This window comes from Etheostoma spectabile, chromosome 15 (assembly GCF_008692095.1).
Source record: "Etheostoma spectabile isolate EspeVRDwgs_2016 chromosome 15, UIUC_Espe_1.0, whole genome shotgun sequence".
Lineage (NCBI taxonomy): Eukaryota > Metazoa > Chordata > Actinopteri > Perciformes > Percidae > Etheostoma > Etheostoma spectabile.
In genome coordinates, this window is record NC_045747.1 from 1,985,252 (window position 1) to 1,999,074 (window position 13,823).

At 41.2% G+C, this 13,823-nt stretch overlaps 1 protein-coding gene across 6 annotated transcripts in view; it reads right to left on the minus strand.

The window, feature by feature from the left end:
- Nucleotides 1-679: 679 nt before the first annotated feature.
- The window catches only part of mei1 (meiotic double-stranded break formation protein 1), a 57,247-nt gene continuing 44,103 nt past the window's right edge, over nt 680-13,823 (minus strand). For all 6 annotated transcript variants that reach the window (XM_032536612.1, XM_032536611.1, XM_032536608.1 and 3 more), the window contains 8 exons: nt 13,516-13,688; nt 13,110-13,194; nt 11,559-11,743; nt 8,566-8,647; nt 8,162-8,268; nt 6,246-6,374; nt 1,596-1,723; nt 680-964 (listed from right to left, as the gene is read on the minus strand). In XM_032536612.1, coding sequence (XP_032392503.1) covers nt 889-964; nt 1,596-1,723; nt 6,246-6,374; nt 8,162-8,268; nt 8,566-8,647; nt 11,559-11,743; nt 13,110-13,194; nt 13,516-13,688 — 965 coding nt within the window. In that variant the 3' untranslated portion in view covers nt 680-888. The remainder of the gene's footprint in view (nt 965-1,595; nt 1,724-6,245; nt 6,375-8,161; nt 8,269-8,565; nt 8,648-11,558; nt 11,744-13,109; nt 13,195-13,515; nt 13,689-13,823) is intronic.

The window sequence follows — 13,823 nt, forward strand, 5'->3', positions numbered from 1 at the left end:
ACTTTAGGACAAAACAAGTACATTTATTTTCTTCCTGGAATACCGGACACCTAATCCAAACATCATCAGTGGACGGTATGGTTAAAGATGCTCTACAGTTAATCAAAGATTTTCTCCCAAGCTTCCATGCACATCAACAACAGCTGAGCAGCAGTGGTGTAGGGTGCCACGCTCACAAACAGAGCTGTGTAAAGGTGCCAATGGGTCATTTACTAAAATTTACAAAACCATTCTCTGGGCATAAAAAAAGAGCTGAGGTTTAAGTTTGGGATGAGTAATTGCTGCTATGAACAGGTCGATTACTTCTTCGGGCCATCCTTCATTTTCATGTGTTGCATCAATCACAGTGATTTGTACTATAAAGTCAAATGTGTCCAGAATCCATAGAAATGACTAGGCTATCCAAATAATACATGGCTACATTTATGGTAGGTTTCACCTTGACCACTTCTATCACTCCACTGTTTGAATACTGAATATATTTTGAATATAATTTGAATAGAAAACAAAAATGTCCAGGTGAGGTTCTCTGTCGAATTGGGTTGTTTCGTTGTAGGTGGTGTACTGTTGTAAATACACCCTGGCATAGTGTACTTAATGGTATTAGATCATGTTTAAAGTAGTGAAAGTAAAAATGTAGGCCTATAATAAAGAAACAATGTTTATTTTTTATTTTTGGAATGACTAAAGATCACAGTTTATCCAACTTTTCTTTAACACTGCTGGTAAATACTTTCAAAACACATGCAGTAAACCCTTTTGCTGTGACACTGTCAAATGGAGACAGGAGCCTGTGCTGCTTCAAAGAACAGAACAGAAAACACACCAGGTACATAGAAATTAAAGATATGTAACAATAAATGAAACAAACTGCGAAAATGGTTGGCGTTATATCAGTTTTCCGGAACATCCACCGGCTTTCACTGTGAAGTCAGACAGACAGATGGACACGTCTCCAACACGCCTGAGGACAATAGGTAAGGAGCAATGCAGCAGAAAGTAGGTGTGCTTATATTTAAAAGCAAACAATCTCAACAGAAACTATAATTAGGTTTCACTAAGGCTCTGGGCCGTCCCAGTATCAACGTACATACAAGTACCAAGTATTTTTTTGTATGAAGCTCCCGCTTCAATCACAGCTGAAGGTGTTCAACTTGTTAATGGTGCATTTATTTACTTAATGTGATCTGAAAATATTGTTTTTATACGACAGCAGGCAATAAAGCTAACATCAAGCTAAACATACTTAAGAGATATGAGTTTGTGGGGGAGCAAGAGAGAGTCAATAAGCACGGCAGATGTATTGAGCCTTTAAGTACTGACTCTGACTGAAATACAGTAACGACCCTGTGTTGTACAGCGTGCTGTCAAAGTGATTTAGTGAAAAGCACAACACAAGTCAATAAATTGCCAGAGAAAATCCATGAAGGTGCCCTGCTGACGTTTGAAGTATAGTATGAGTGGCTTTCATGGTGTGCTGAGTGTGTGTGTGTGTGGCCTTGGTGTGATTATATATAAAATAGGTCAGCCTATGTGTGTTTTGGACAGTTCACAGTGTGTTTATGAGTGTGTTTCACTTCACAGGTGAGGGATACAAGACGCTGCTGGGCAGACTGGTGCTGCAGCTCTCAGATGGCGTCTGAAGGCCAAGGGACTCCATCATACCCTCCACTCTCTGCTTGTGCTCTTCTGTGAGTGGCGGCCGATCGACACTGCTCTGGATCTGAATGAGCAAAAAGAGGAGTGTGAATTTTATTTAGTTAAATTAAAAAAGGGAAGAGAGAGACAGAGCAGAAGAGATAAGCACCATAATGAAGGAAGGGATGACAACATGAAGGAGGAATGGAGAGAGAGAAAAAAAACATGGGAAATACGTCAAATATTGGGACTAAAGGTTAATAAGCAGTGAAGGAGATGAGAAGACAGACTTGTAGTAGGGAGTAAAATGTAATGTAAAATGTCCAACAGGGCTGATAATTATTTTTGAAAACTGTAGATTTTAAACCACTTAAAAAACAAAATAGATAGGCAAGCTGACAAAAGGAAAAATTCTCCAGAGGGACACACTGACTGACACACACACACACACACACACACACACACACACACACACAAACCTTTGTTTTGCAGAGTGCTAAATAGGCAAGCATGACAGGAAGCTTCTACAGCAAAAACAAAACTACAGTTGTCACAGGCAACACGGCAGAATTACAACCATATTAACACAATACTGTGAGCTACAGCCGCCTGAGTATTGTTATAAAAGCACCAAGATCCTTTATATTGTCACCAAATTATCATCTTCATGATCGCCATAATGATCACTCTCTGCACCACTGGAGAAGAAACTGATGGATCCTTAAACAACAACAACAAAACAAGTGACTGTTGCACTCAAGTTAAAGCTGTTTTTATTTGGCAACAGTTGCAGTGATTCGAGAGTTCGAGAATTCAAGTGATTCGAGAGGATGATATTTTGAGGAACAGGCAGGTGAAGGAAAGGGCAAAATAAAAAACTAATAAAAAAAAAGGGGAAATAGAGGTGAATGAAAGTGGAGTTAGTGGGGTGAGAACAATTTGGAGAACAAAAGCAGAGGAGAAAGGCAGCAAAGGAATAGGGGGATACACTGAAAAGGTGTGCAAGAATAACAGAGTTAGAAAGATTGATGGCTAACAGAGTCCCTCCAGTCGGGGGGAAGTTATTAGAGTCTGTCTGCAAGCAAAAGAAACATGAAAGGGGGGGGGGAGGGCACATGAAACCAGATCACAGACAAATGAACTCCTCGCAAACTGAGACTTCAGCGTGCAGACAGATCAACAGAACCTATGTACAAAGTTCAATGTGTGCAAGTGTGTGTGTGTGTGTGTGTGTGTATATGTGTGTGTGTGACAGATTGGAGCAGAGGAGATGACAGGGGAGAAAACTTGTACGCTCTTGAGACTGTTAAGAGCAGTGCGTCTGTCACATTGAACCCTGACTCCACTAAACTGCCTCGATGTCTCCAGAAACACACAGCAATACACACACACACCTAAAGTACACAAGGAAAAAAAAAGAAAAAACGCGCACACATTCACACAGTTTATGATTCCCTGGCACACACTGCACTGTGAGCTGCAGTTTGTGCCATCATTCTGTCACTCCTCTGCGTCTGAGCTACTTTCAGAATGCTAAATGTGTGGTGTTGTGTGTGTGTGTGTGTGTGTGTGTGTGTGTGTGTGTGTGTGTATATATATGTATATATATATATATATATATACATATATATGACGCAAGACTCCCTGGGGATTTATATATCTGAGCTAAGCAGTCTGATGTGGCTGCTACTCCTTCTGTGAACCCAGATGGGCTTTATGCATTCACTGCAAAGCTAACAAGAGCAACGACAAGGACATTGTTCATCATGTTCATGTTATGCTGAAACAAAATGTTCACAGGGAATACCTCATGCATTTGGACCCAGTTCATACAATAGCTTAATATTTCTTGTGTGAATAATCCACGTGATTTGATGAATGATACTAATTACTACTTAATGCTGTGATCACAAGAGAGCAGAGCAGAAGGCACAGTTAAGCAAAGTTGGTTTATGTGCCAAATGCACCCTCATGATTTGTGGAACAAAATAATTCAGTTCATTTTTACATCTCTCACCAACATGTTTTCTTTACTTTTACCAATACAACAATATTTGAATGTTACAGATAGCAAATACAAATGATCATATGTGTGTGTAAAGCTCTGCAATAAACTCCACTGCCGCAAGTATTATATTATTTTTGTGTGACTCAAATGAACTTAACTGCCCAGTACTCATTACTGAAAACACCATTGAGAACCTGGAGGGCTCTATTTTCCGTGGAAACACCACTCCCACGTGATGGTACTTCTCTTATCTTAAAATGCAATTTTCCTGACTTTTTAATACAAGGACAAAGACCCCAATTTCAGTGTCATATTTTAAAAAAGAATTCTTTATATAAAAGTTTATCTTTAAAGGATATGCACAACACATAATATTGCAGAAGAACCTATACATAACAGTGTTTATTAATAATTCACCAACCAGTACAGGCCTTTAGACTGACATGAACCTTTTAACATCTAAGGCGAGAAGCGTTTACATCCAACGTGAGCGGCGAAAGGCTGAATGAGACTGGATGCATGTAATTTGTATTTCCAGGAGGAGACTGTGTGCAATCATCTTCAAAAAAATGGCCAGCAGCAACACCATTTCCCAACATTTTCTTAAGCATTTCTACTGAGAGCTAAACAGATAGTGTTCTGACTTAAAGATTTAGAGTCATCAGATTCAGTACTTGGAGGAAAAGAAGTAGGGACTTTAATTTTATAGAATTTGACTGTCTTCCAGAATTTAGACAGTAAGGTTGAAATAGTACCCTGACTTGGCCGCTCTGACTGCACTTAATACATTTATTCTTTGAATGCCTTAATGCTTACCAACCTTTTGGGGCCGATGTGCGTCTTGGTCTTTACTAGGGGTGTGACAAGACACCCAGCAAGTTTAGCCATTAACTCAAATGACCGGCTTCATTCCTGTAAAACTAACAGTTACACTCTTACTTATTCTCCTGTGTATGTATGGTGGAGAGAGAGTCTCTTCACTCAGAGAACCAAAGTTACAACATAACCAAATAACTGAGACCAAATGTTTTGTACTTGAATTGTAGAGTAGGCCGAGAGAAATAAATCTTATTTCACCATTGTTACATAATGTTATTACATTCTAAAGCACAAATAAATTACCATCAAACACTCTGGAGACAGATACTATTTTCTCCTCTGCACTTTAATAATTGCAGCACTAAACAAAATAGTAGGCTACTTTAGTATAAATTTATGAGTATTATAGGACGAAGGGAAAACATTTCTCTTTATTTATTACAAAAAGTAAAGCTAGGTTTTGCTGTCTGCTTCCCGACTCATTTTAACAGTGAAAGAGAGTGTTCTGCGCCACAGTGAACTGCACGCTGTGGACGCGTGTGTCTCGGCCAAGAGGGGGGGTGCTATAGCTCTGCAAAAGTAAACTCTAGGTCAACTTCGAAGAACGGCCGGAGGATTTTCTATGCTATTTCAAGGCTGCTGCTCTGCAGTTGTGTACTGATATCGTGAGACACTTTTTACCTCGACCTCACGTTTAATCTCGTCACGCCTGTAGTCTTTACCCGGGTTCTATTCCTTGCCATAAACTGCCAAGTCAGGAGTGAAGCAAGGGCTTAGTTAGAAAAAGAAAGAATTAACATTCTATCAACATAAAATTTCTAATTTAAATCTATTGATCTACAATGATCTGTTTGTTATGATTCTTCTTTAACGTTTTGTTAGCTACTAGGAGTTGTGATTTATTTGTTTTCTTATGTGTGTGTATTTCAGGCCTGTGTAGTGATTACTATCAAAACAGAGTGTAAATTGTAATTTCCCCACTGGGGATCAATAAACAGTATAAATTATTATTATTCCTAAGGGAAACCATTAACAAAAGAGAATGGAGCAACACACATCACCAGGGATGTTCATGCGATTATCCTGGAAATGATCGAACGTTGGTCCAGACTAGTGCTGATATGACTTGAATTATTACATAATGCCAAGCACTATTAGAGTGCAGTGGAAGAGTGGTTTGGGCAGGGCAAAGCGCAAAGGCTGCTCGTTTGAGATGTGTCCAAGACAGGTGCCTGACAAGCAAGATAGTCAGGGGGATTGCAGAGGCATCAGCTCCAGACCTCCAGTCTCAGACAGCAGGCACAGAGCACACCTAAACAACGCCACCTGTAAAACCTAATTGGTGACCCCCCCCACCTGGTCTTGCAAATTCTAAAAATTTGCTATTTGAAGTATGATAAAGTCCTACTTTGAGGCTACTGTTATCAATCTGGATTTTGCTGCAACAGTAGTTATGTGCAAAATGTTGGTATTTTATTTGCATAAATAAACCTGATCTTCCCCGTCCAGTTTTTCCCTGCTTTCTCTGTGCTTTTCTGTCCGTGATCATAAATAAATACAACTTTTGATAAACACTGCAGTAATCCAACTGATACTGAACTTTGTTTGAACGTAATTTCCTTTCTAGTTCATTTATTCAAGGAATGTAGATATTCATGAGTAACAGCATGTTTAAGGCCTATTGCTGGGAGACTTCACAACATGTTCTCAAAGGGCGTCCTACATTATTTCATATCTGTGGGTGTCAGTGTGCATGTGTGCACACCATGAAGAGGTGTACCTGTGTGAGGAGCAGCCTGAGGGCATGTGCTGTTTCCCCGCTGAGCTCCTTCACCCCCCTCCTCTCCACCGCCTCCATCACCTGGAGCAGGTCAGACTCCCACACGGCCGTACTGCCGTTCTGCAAGAGCTGCAGAGACAGAGAGATGTACACATACAAGTGCACAAATCATGTACAGATGCTGACTTAAGTACAGATACAAAATTAGAGAGAGGGAGCTTAACAAGACAGGCGCTAAAACTGAGCTTTTAAGACGTTAAAGCATGTAAACATGTTCTAGTAGAAACCTAAGATACAGTAAAAGTATGAACCTGAAAGTAAGCATACTATGCGACCTTTAAATCTGCTCCAATTTTGTAAAGATTCAAAAATGGGAAAAAGGTGCAGATCACACGTCCACATCAATCCCAGAATTTAAACAAAATCCTCCATGCCATTTCAGAAATTTTAGGATTTGACAGGGTTAAGCATTCAGTATACACGCCATTCCCGACCTGTGGCGCCACAATGTGACGTCATGGGAGCACCGTAACTATTTATATGGTCGCAACACTAGTTGCAGTCTTCTCCTGAACCGACTTTGCTAACAGAAATAGCAAAGTCGGTAACCTGTCCTCAGTTTCCTGGAAAGGCTAACGACTTTGCTATTTCGGTGGACTAGAAGAAGAAGGTAAACAATGGCAGAACTGGCAGCAGCATTGACGTCACTGTCATCCGTGACTAGATGATGTTGGAATTAATGGATGAGGAAGGTGGAATGTTTGTCCTTTGAATAACGTCAGACAAAAATACAGTAGGTTGAGTTCAATATCCTTGTAAAACAAATGAGGATGATAAACGAAGAGAAGCACTTTGAATACTTCAGAATGACTGCACAACAATTTGAAGACCTACTTTACGGGATCAAGCCTTTCATTCACCATAAAAGAACTCATCTTAAAGGAGAATTCTGGTTGATTTCAACCTGTAGCACTGTTTTTTTTGCTCAAAATATCATTACCAGTGCCCAGCCATGTGCAATTATTCCTTCCAAATGAACACAGCAAATCTGACTGCTGCTGATGTGACAAAAATGCATAAAAGTTGTGACAGAGGTATGTACACTGGCTGAATAATAAACATTTATGCCTTTCTGTCATATCTGCAGCAGTCAAATTCGCTGTGTACAATCCGAAGGAATCACTGCACATGGCTAGGCACTTGTAATGACATTTTGAGCACGTTTAGAGGCTAAAAACACGATTGAAACTTGCCCCGTTTAAGCCTGTTGGGTGCAAAACCTAGTAGGAGGATAACACAGGGAGACTGCACTGTTTGTTTTCATGTGTCTTGCACTTGACATTTAAAAAAAAACAGAGCTACATATTGAAATCAACCGGAATTCTCTTTTAACCCAGTAAGTTTACATGGGAAACATGCATTTACTCTCAGAGTCCTGGCATCCAGTTGCCCTTGAACTCGTCCATGCTTCCTAGTTTGCGCTTTTTCGTGCGCCGCTGAAAAAAAATAGTCTGTGGTCACTTTAAATCCTGGCGCATCAGCGAGATCTACGTCATTTTGACGTCACATTGTCATGCGACAGGTTAGGAATGGCAACTGTAAAGGGGCCTTTACAGTTGACCAGTAGGTCCTCACCTGATTTACTGAATAATAAATGAAGTGTTTTGAGCTTCTGTTTACAGCACAAAATATTGTAATGTTTCTTTAATTTCCATGTGTCAGCCTGCATAACCCTGTACTTTGTTTACTCTCATTACTTATGTGATTCAAATGCTATTTTTTTATGTTTTTATAACATTCATTACATTTTTATAACTTTAATATCAAATATGTATAACTGCTTAGAACCATGCCCAAGAAATTATAATTGGGTTGTGTGTGTGTGTGTGTGTGTGTGTGTTTGTAAAACCTCTCACAATTGTGATGAGTCTGAGAATGGCAGGGTGCAGACGGCAGCTCTCTCCTGAGCTGAAAAGGCAGTACAGGAGGAATCGGCTCCATGGCTGACACACCACGTACTTTGCTAACACGCAGACATACGCAGAGAAAACAAACCCAGGGGGAGAAAAATGTAACAAAGTGGGGATGCTTAAATCAGATCAATTCTGTTTAATTTTGCTGTCTCTCCTGGGGCAATTACTGAAAATGGTTCATGGTTGATGACGTAAAGCAGGCATGTAAAAACAAAACAAACATGCATGCTGCATAGTTTAAGATGAGATAGAATAATACCTGAAAATGCCTGCACACACTCTCTTTCATCTTTCTCTACAGACAACCTACACTCGCACATTCCCAAAGCTGTCTCTCTGTCTGGTACCTGTTGTGGGACTCTTCCTCTGTAGGAAGCCCAGCAAGGAGCTTAGACAGTTGACTGAGGCTCTCAGCAACAGCTCGTGCTTCTAAGGAGAGAGAGAAACAGTAGGGTGAAGCATGAGGAAAAAGTCAAGTATAGTGAAAAGTCAAGTATAGAATAAAAAAAGGAAGAAGAAAAGAATATCTTCCAGCTAGAAAAATGTCAGATCATTGCAAGTCATGGGAGCCAACGTTGATGCGACGTCTTCTTAATGTGCTCCGACTTGACAGAAATGGACACAAACACACATGCTCACCAATTGACAGACCAAAGCAGAAACAGAAGGGAGAATAAGGGAACAACAGAGAGAGCGACTCACTGAGGTTTTAATTATGCATGTCTCTCCCACAGTGGCGGTGTTAGCATTGAGCTCACTGTGTAGTGTCCAAAAATACTGAAGTAGGCCATGTAGACAACAGTAGAGAGTAACACCCTAATCCTGAGGGGAAAGGGGAGGAGAACGGAGTCATGAGGATGAGTGGGAGGGGATGAGAGAGCAAGGGAGGTGAAGTGGGTAAGGGTAAGAGAAAGATGAGGAGACAAAGATGAAAGGAGATGTTATAATAAGTGCAAAGACCAGTGTGAGACAGAAAGTGGTAAGAAAGCAGTCAAGAAAGTAGAGAAGAGAGGAACTCTGGAGCTGCAGTTTCCTTCTGCCACCAAACCAGAGAATCAGGAACAAAAGAGAGGAAAGGATGGGAGCAGGGAACTGCTATTCATATCAGCAGCTGTACAGCAGACTACAGAGCACTGAACCATAGAGCCGAGGATCAGTTCAGCACTACAGTTTTTTAAACAGTGAAGAAATGCCACTGGTGTGGAACCAGAGGCTGGCATGCTGCCGCAGAGGCACTGGCTAAAAAAAGAAATTCAACAAGCATAATACCCATTCATCCTATAGTTTATATAGTTCATCCACAAAAAATATAAATATCTCTATTGCAAATATACATGTTATGGTGTCTGTTTACGTGTCATGATTGAAGCAGGTTGCCAAATCTGGAATCTGTAATGTTTATACTTTATGATATCATTATTAGAAACAGATGGGGTAGCAATGGCCAGTGTACTGGAGGAGTTGGGTTTCACATTTTGCATGCAAATGAGCATCAAAATGAGCCCAATGGTATTACAGCTGGAGCTTTTCCCCAGGTTATTTGATCACCCATTCAAACACGTCGCAGGCTTCTACAGTTTCCCTTGACAAATCTGACACTGTTTCTCTAGTTCAAATATCTTTTTGATGACCCTCTCACTGCTGTGTTGTGTCTGTGTTGGCTGTAAGCTTTTAACGACCTGCCACTGAGATACTGTGGCAAAACAAACAATTTATCTTAACCCCATTTGTATCAGGATTACCTCTAAATATCACATTTTTTCACAATTCCTTGTTAATCTAAACACTTAATTATATACAAATGTGAATATAAGTGTAAATCTAGAGCATCCACACTTTGCAGAGGCTTCATTTTCATAAATGCAACTACACTCAGAGATTAGAGATCACAATCACCTCCGTTTTGCAGCACCTACACAAATGAAATGCAAATCACCACTGAGCTGCAACAAGGCAGAGATGCTTGCGGTATCTTTAGTAGTTGGTATAGATATAGGTACAGGTAGTTGTAAAGAAGGCTAAAAAGGCATTTTAAGAGATACATTTAAAAAATGTATAATTTTCATTTGAAAGAAGGTTATGTTAACAGTTGGGGGAGGGTAATGCCTTTTTTCCCCAATCCTTTTGGAGGGACATAGAGAAACGTATTGCTGGTGAAGGGAGGGTCAAGTCTATTTTGACTTAAGATCCCACAACTCCCCCGGTAGCCCCAAACACTCCCTACAAATTTTTTGGGGGGGCTTTTTCACTTTATTTCAAAGTGACAGTGGATAGACAGGAAAGGTGAGAGAGAGAGAGAGATGGAGGATGACACGCAGCAAAGGGCCACATGTCAGATTCAAACCCAGGCCACTGCAAAGGCCTCAGCCTACATGGGGCGCATGCTACATGGGGCGCAGCTACAGCAGGTTGCCCCTGCTGTAGCTACTCTTAAGTCCTGCAAACCTTGTGATTCATTGATTTACAATATCTTAGCTTCAGTCATTCAGAACAAATGCATCCGTAAGACAGTTCAGACTCTGCCATTAATGGCAGCAGTCAATATTCATCTTTATATGTGTGTGTGTGTGTGTGTGTGTGTGATAGAGCATTTTATTGCTTCACATTTATGTACAGCAATACCTCTGTGATGCTGGAGCCCTGCTTTGATCATAAAGAATTACCATGTTGAAACAAAATCAAAGGTGTGTGCAAGTATCAACATACGTAATAGTTCAGTGCACAACAGGAGTTTATAGATTTTTTTTTATAATCTCTTTGATAAAGACTGACATATTTTGTGCACTGCATTTATATCTTGGTTATTATTCTGTGCTGGCTGCCACTAAGGAGAAGTAGTGCTTCATCTATTTATTGTAATGAATGCTGGTGGGACATCGGTCTGCCTCTTTTGTAATAAGCAACCAAAGTCAATACACCAGCTACATGTAATAACGTTCTGGTATTGCTCTGGGGATGAGTGCCATTGTTTTATGCTAACTGCTAAATCAATTGAAATATCATTTTCTGCACAACCTTATTTGTGAAAGGGAGGTTCATGCTGTAAAGATAGCCTTTATGTTATCTCTGCTGCAAAATAAAAGGTAAAACAAGAGAGGGGAGGAATCATCATATCATCATTTATTCACTGCTGTGTGAGCGCATGGTTATGTATCCCTGTTTGAGAATATACATGTGCTCCAGGCACATCCTTCCCGTGTTTCCAATATTCTATTATACTGTAAATCTCCTTCTCATTTTCCTTTTCACACATACATGTGCTTGCGCGTACCGTCACATTCATACACACACACACCAACACAAAGACACAGATCTGTCCCCCCACCCCAAGTATTACAACCTGCAGAAGAAGTCCACTGAGAGCAGTCGAGAGGCACTGGGCTCCTCTGGAGCCAAGCGGGTACAAAGCGCCGTCCTCGACCCCCATGGGTCTGGGCCCAAGCAGGCAAGGACCAGTCCTCAGACACACCACTGCTGATGCTAGGTCAGCATCAAGGAGAGCCTGCAGCAACCTCAGGTGGCTTACTGGAAAGAGAGAGAGAGAGACAGAGAGAGAGAGAAAGAGAGAGAGAGAGAGAGCGATAGGGGGATGAAAGAAGAACCAGTAAACGGCTGAATTAGGAGTAGATGGAATGCCTAAACACAAAGAAGAGCAGGAGAATGAGGAGAAAGCAAACACATGTGGGGGGCATATGAAACGTATAGATGGTTGAACCGAAGGGAGTGAGTGACATACAAAGTTGGAAGTGAAAGTAATAGAGGAAGATGGAATATAAGGAATAGAAAAATATGTTAAAAGGTAGGTAGCAGAGGGAACAGAAGCACAGCAATAGCAGATACAAGCAATGCAGGGCAATTTTGAATTGATATGTGACAGACAGAGATAGTGTGTGAGGCAGCGACAGATAAGGTTGAAGGAAGGTCAGCAAGACTAAGGGACCACAGTGGTGATGAAGATAAAGAGAGAGACACGTCCAAAATGATTGCTTAAACACAGAGGGATCCAAACTGAGAGCTGCCAGCCATCTGAATTGCACTTATGCCATGTACACTGAGATTAGAGCTCTCTGAGGGAGGGAGGACTCAATTAGTGGCAGCAGAAGAGAGAAAAGATAATCAGAGCACATAGATAGATAGAGAGAGAGAGAGAGAGAGAGAGAGAGAGAGAGAGAGAGAGAAAGAGAGAGAGAGAGAGAGAGGAGGGGTGGTTGGAGGCTGAGTGAGTGAAGGAGTGAAGTGAAAAGAGAGAGAGAGAGAGAGAGAGAAGGAGAAGGAGGGAGCCGATACATCACAGAAGCCCTGACAGGCCACTTATCCAGCTGACAGACACAGGAGCAGAAGGGATGATCTGTCTCCGAGTGTTGCAGCGGGATGTGGGCCACTTAATATAATGAAAGTGTGAAATCCATGCCCAGGGTTTGGTTAAATCCACAAAGGATAAAACATTGACAAACAGCCACTTTACCTGTGGAGGAGTATGTGTAAACAAAACGGAGGTGAACCTCATTAGTCTATCCGGAGGTCTACACCATATATGGACAGTTGCTGCAATAATCAGGGATGCCTGACACTCTCCAAATTTGAACCAAACTCTACTGACATGTATCTAGTGTGTCTGTAATTGCACTGGACAGTGTAGGAAGCAGATTGTAAGAAGCACAAAAATACAGAAAGGATCAAACTGACAAGAGATTAGGGAGAATGGACAAAACTGGAGGACAAAACAAAATTGGAAAACATTCGGTCTTAAAAAATCACTTAAGTGTTCTCAGGTTACACACACTTGCTTTAAGCATAGCACTTGCATTGCTGATGAACTATTTTGGTATATCCGGTCTGCAGGGGTAGAAGTCTTTCAAAAATAATCATTAAATAAAAATGTTTTTGTTACCCAGCAAGAGATTGTCTGTGTTCCTTTTTTGCACAAGGAGTCGCTGCACAGCTGTGTCCAGACTCCAACTGATGCTCTTTTGCACCTTGAATAATGGAGAAATAGAGAGAAAAACAAGGGAGAGGGGGGAGGATCAGAAAAATAACAAGATTGCGTCCAAACATCTCATTGCAAGTAAGATTGTATTATCTGCACAGTTATAGCAGTGTTACCACAGTCGTACCTACTTTGATATGTATTGAACAAATGCAATTGGTGTTTTGTAGTCTGTGTTTACATATAAATCTATGCTCTATTGTGCAGTGTGGTCTGTCTTGCCCTTGGTTGTGATTACCTTTGTTGCCTTTATTGTTTTAAGTTCTGTACAGAAGTTGAGATTAGAGCAACGCTAGGCTGTAGTGTGTACCTGTGCGGAGTTAACACGCTGCAAGGTAATGAGGGAGGACAGGAGTAGATGGCTGCAGCACAGCAGGGCTGAAGGAGGACAAGCTGATGGAGAGAGGGATGGAGCAGAGGAGGAGGAGAGGACTGTCTGCAGCTGGTCTATCAGCCCACTGTTGGAGAGCAGCACGGAGACAGCTGGAGAGGAGAAGGCACTATGTCATCACACTTTGATGGGATCTGCACTGTATGTCAGTGTGTGCGTGAGAGCATATCAGTTGGTCTGGATGACTGAAGGCATCCACCCACAATTATGCAAACACACACACACAC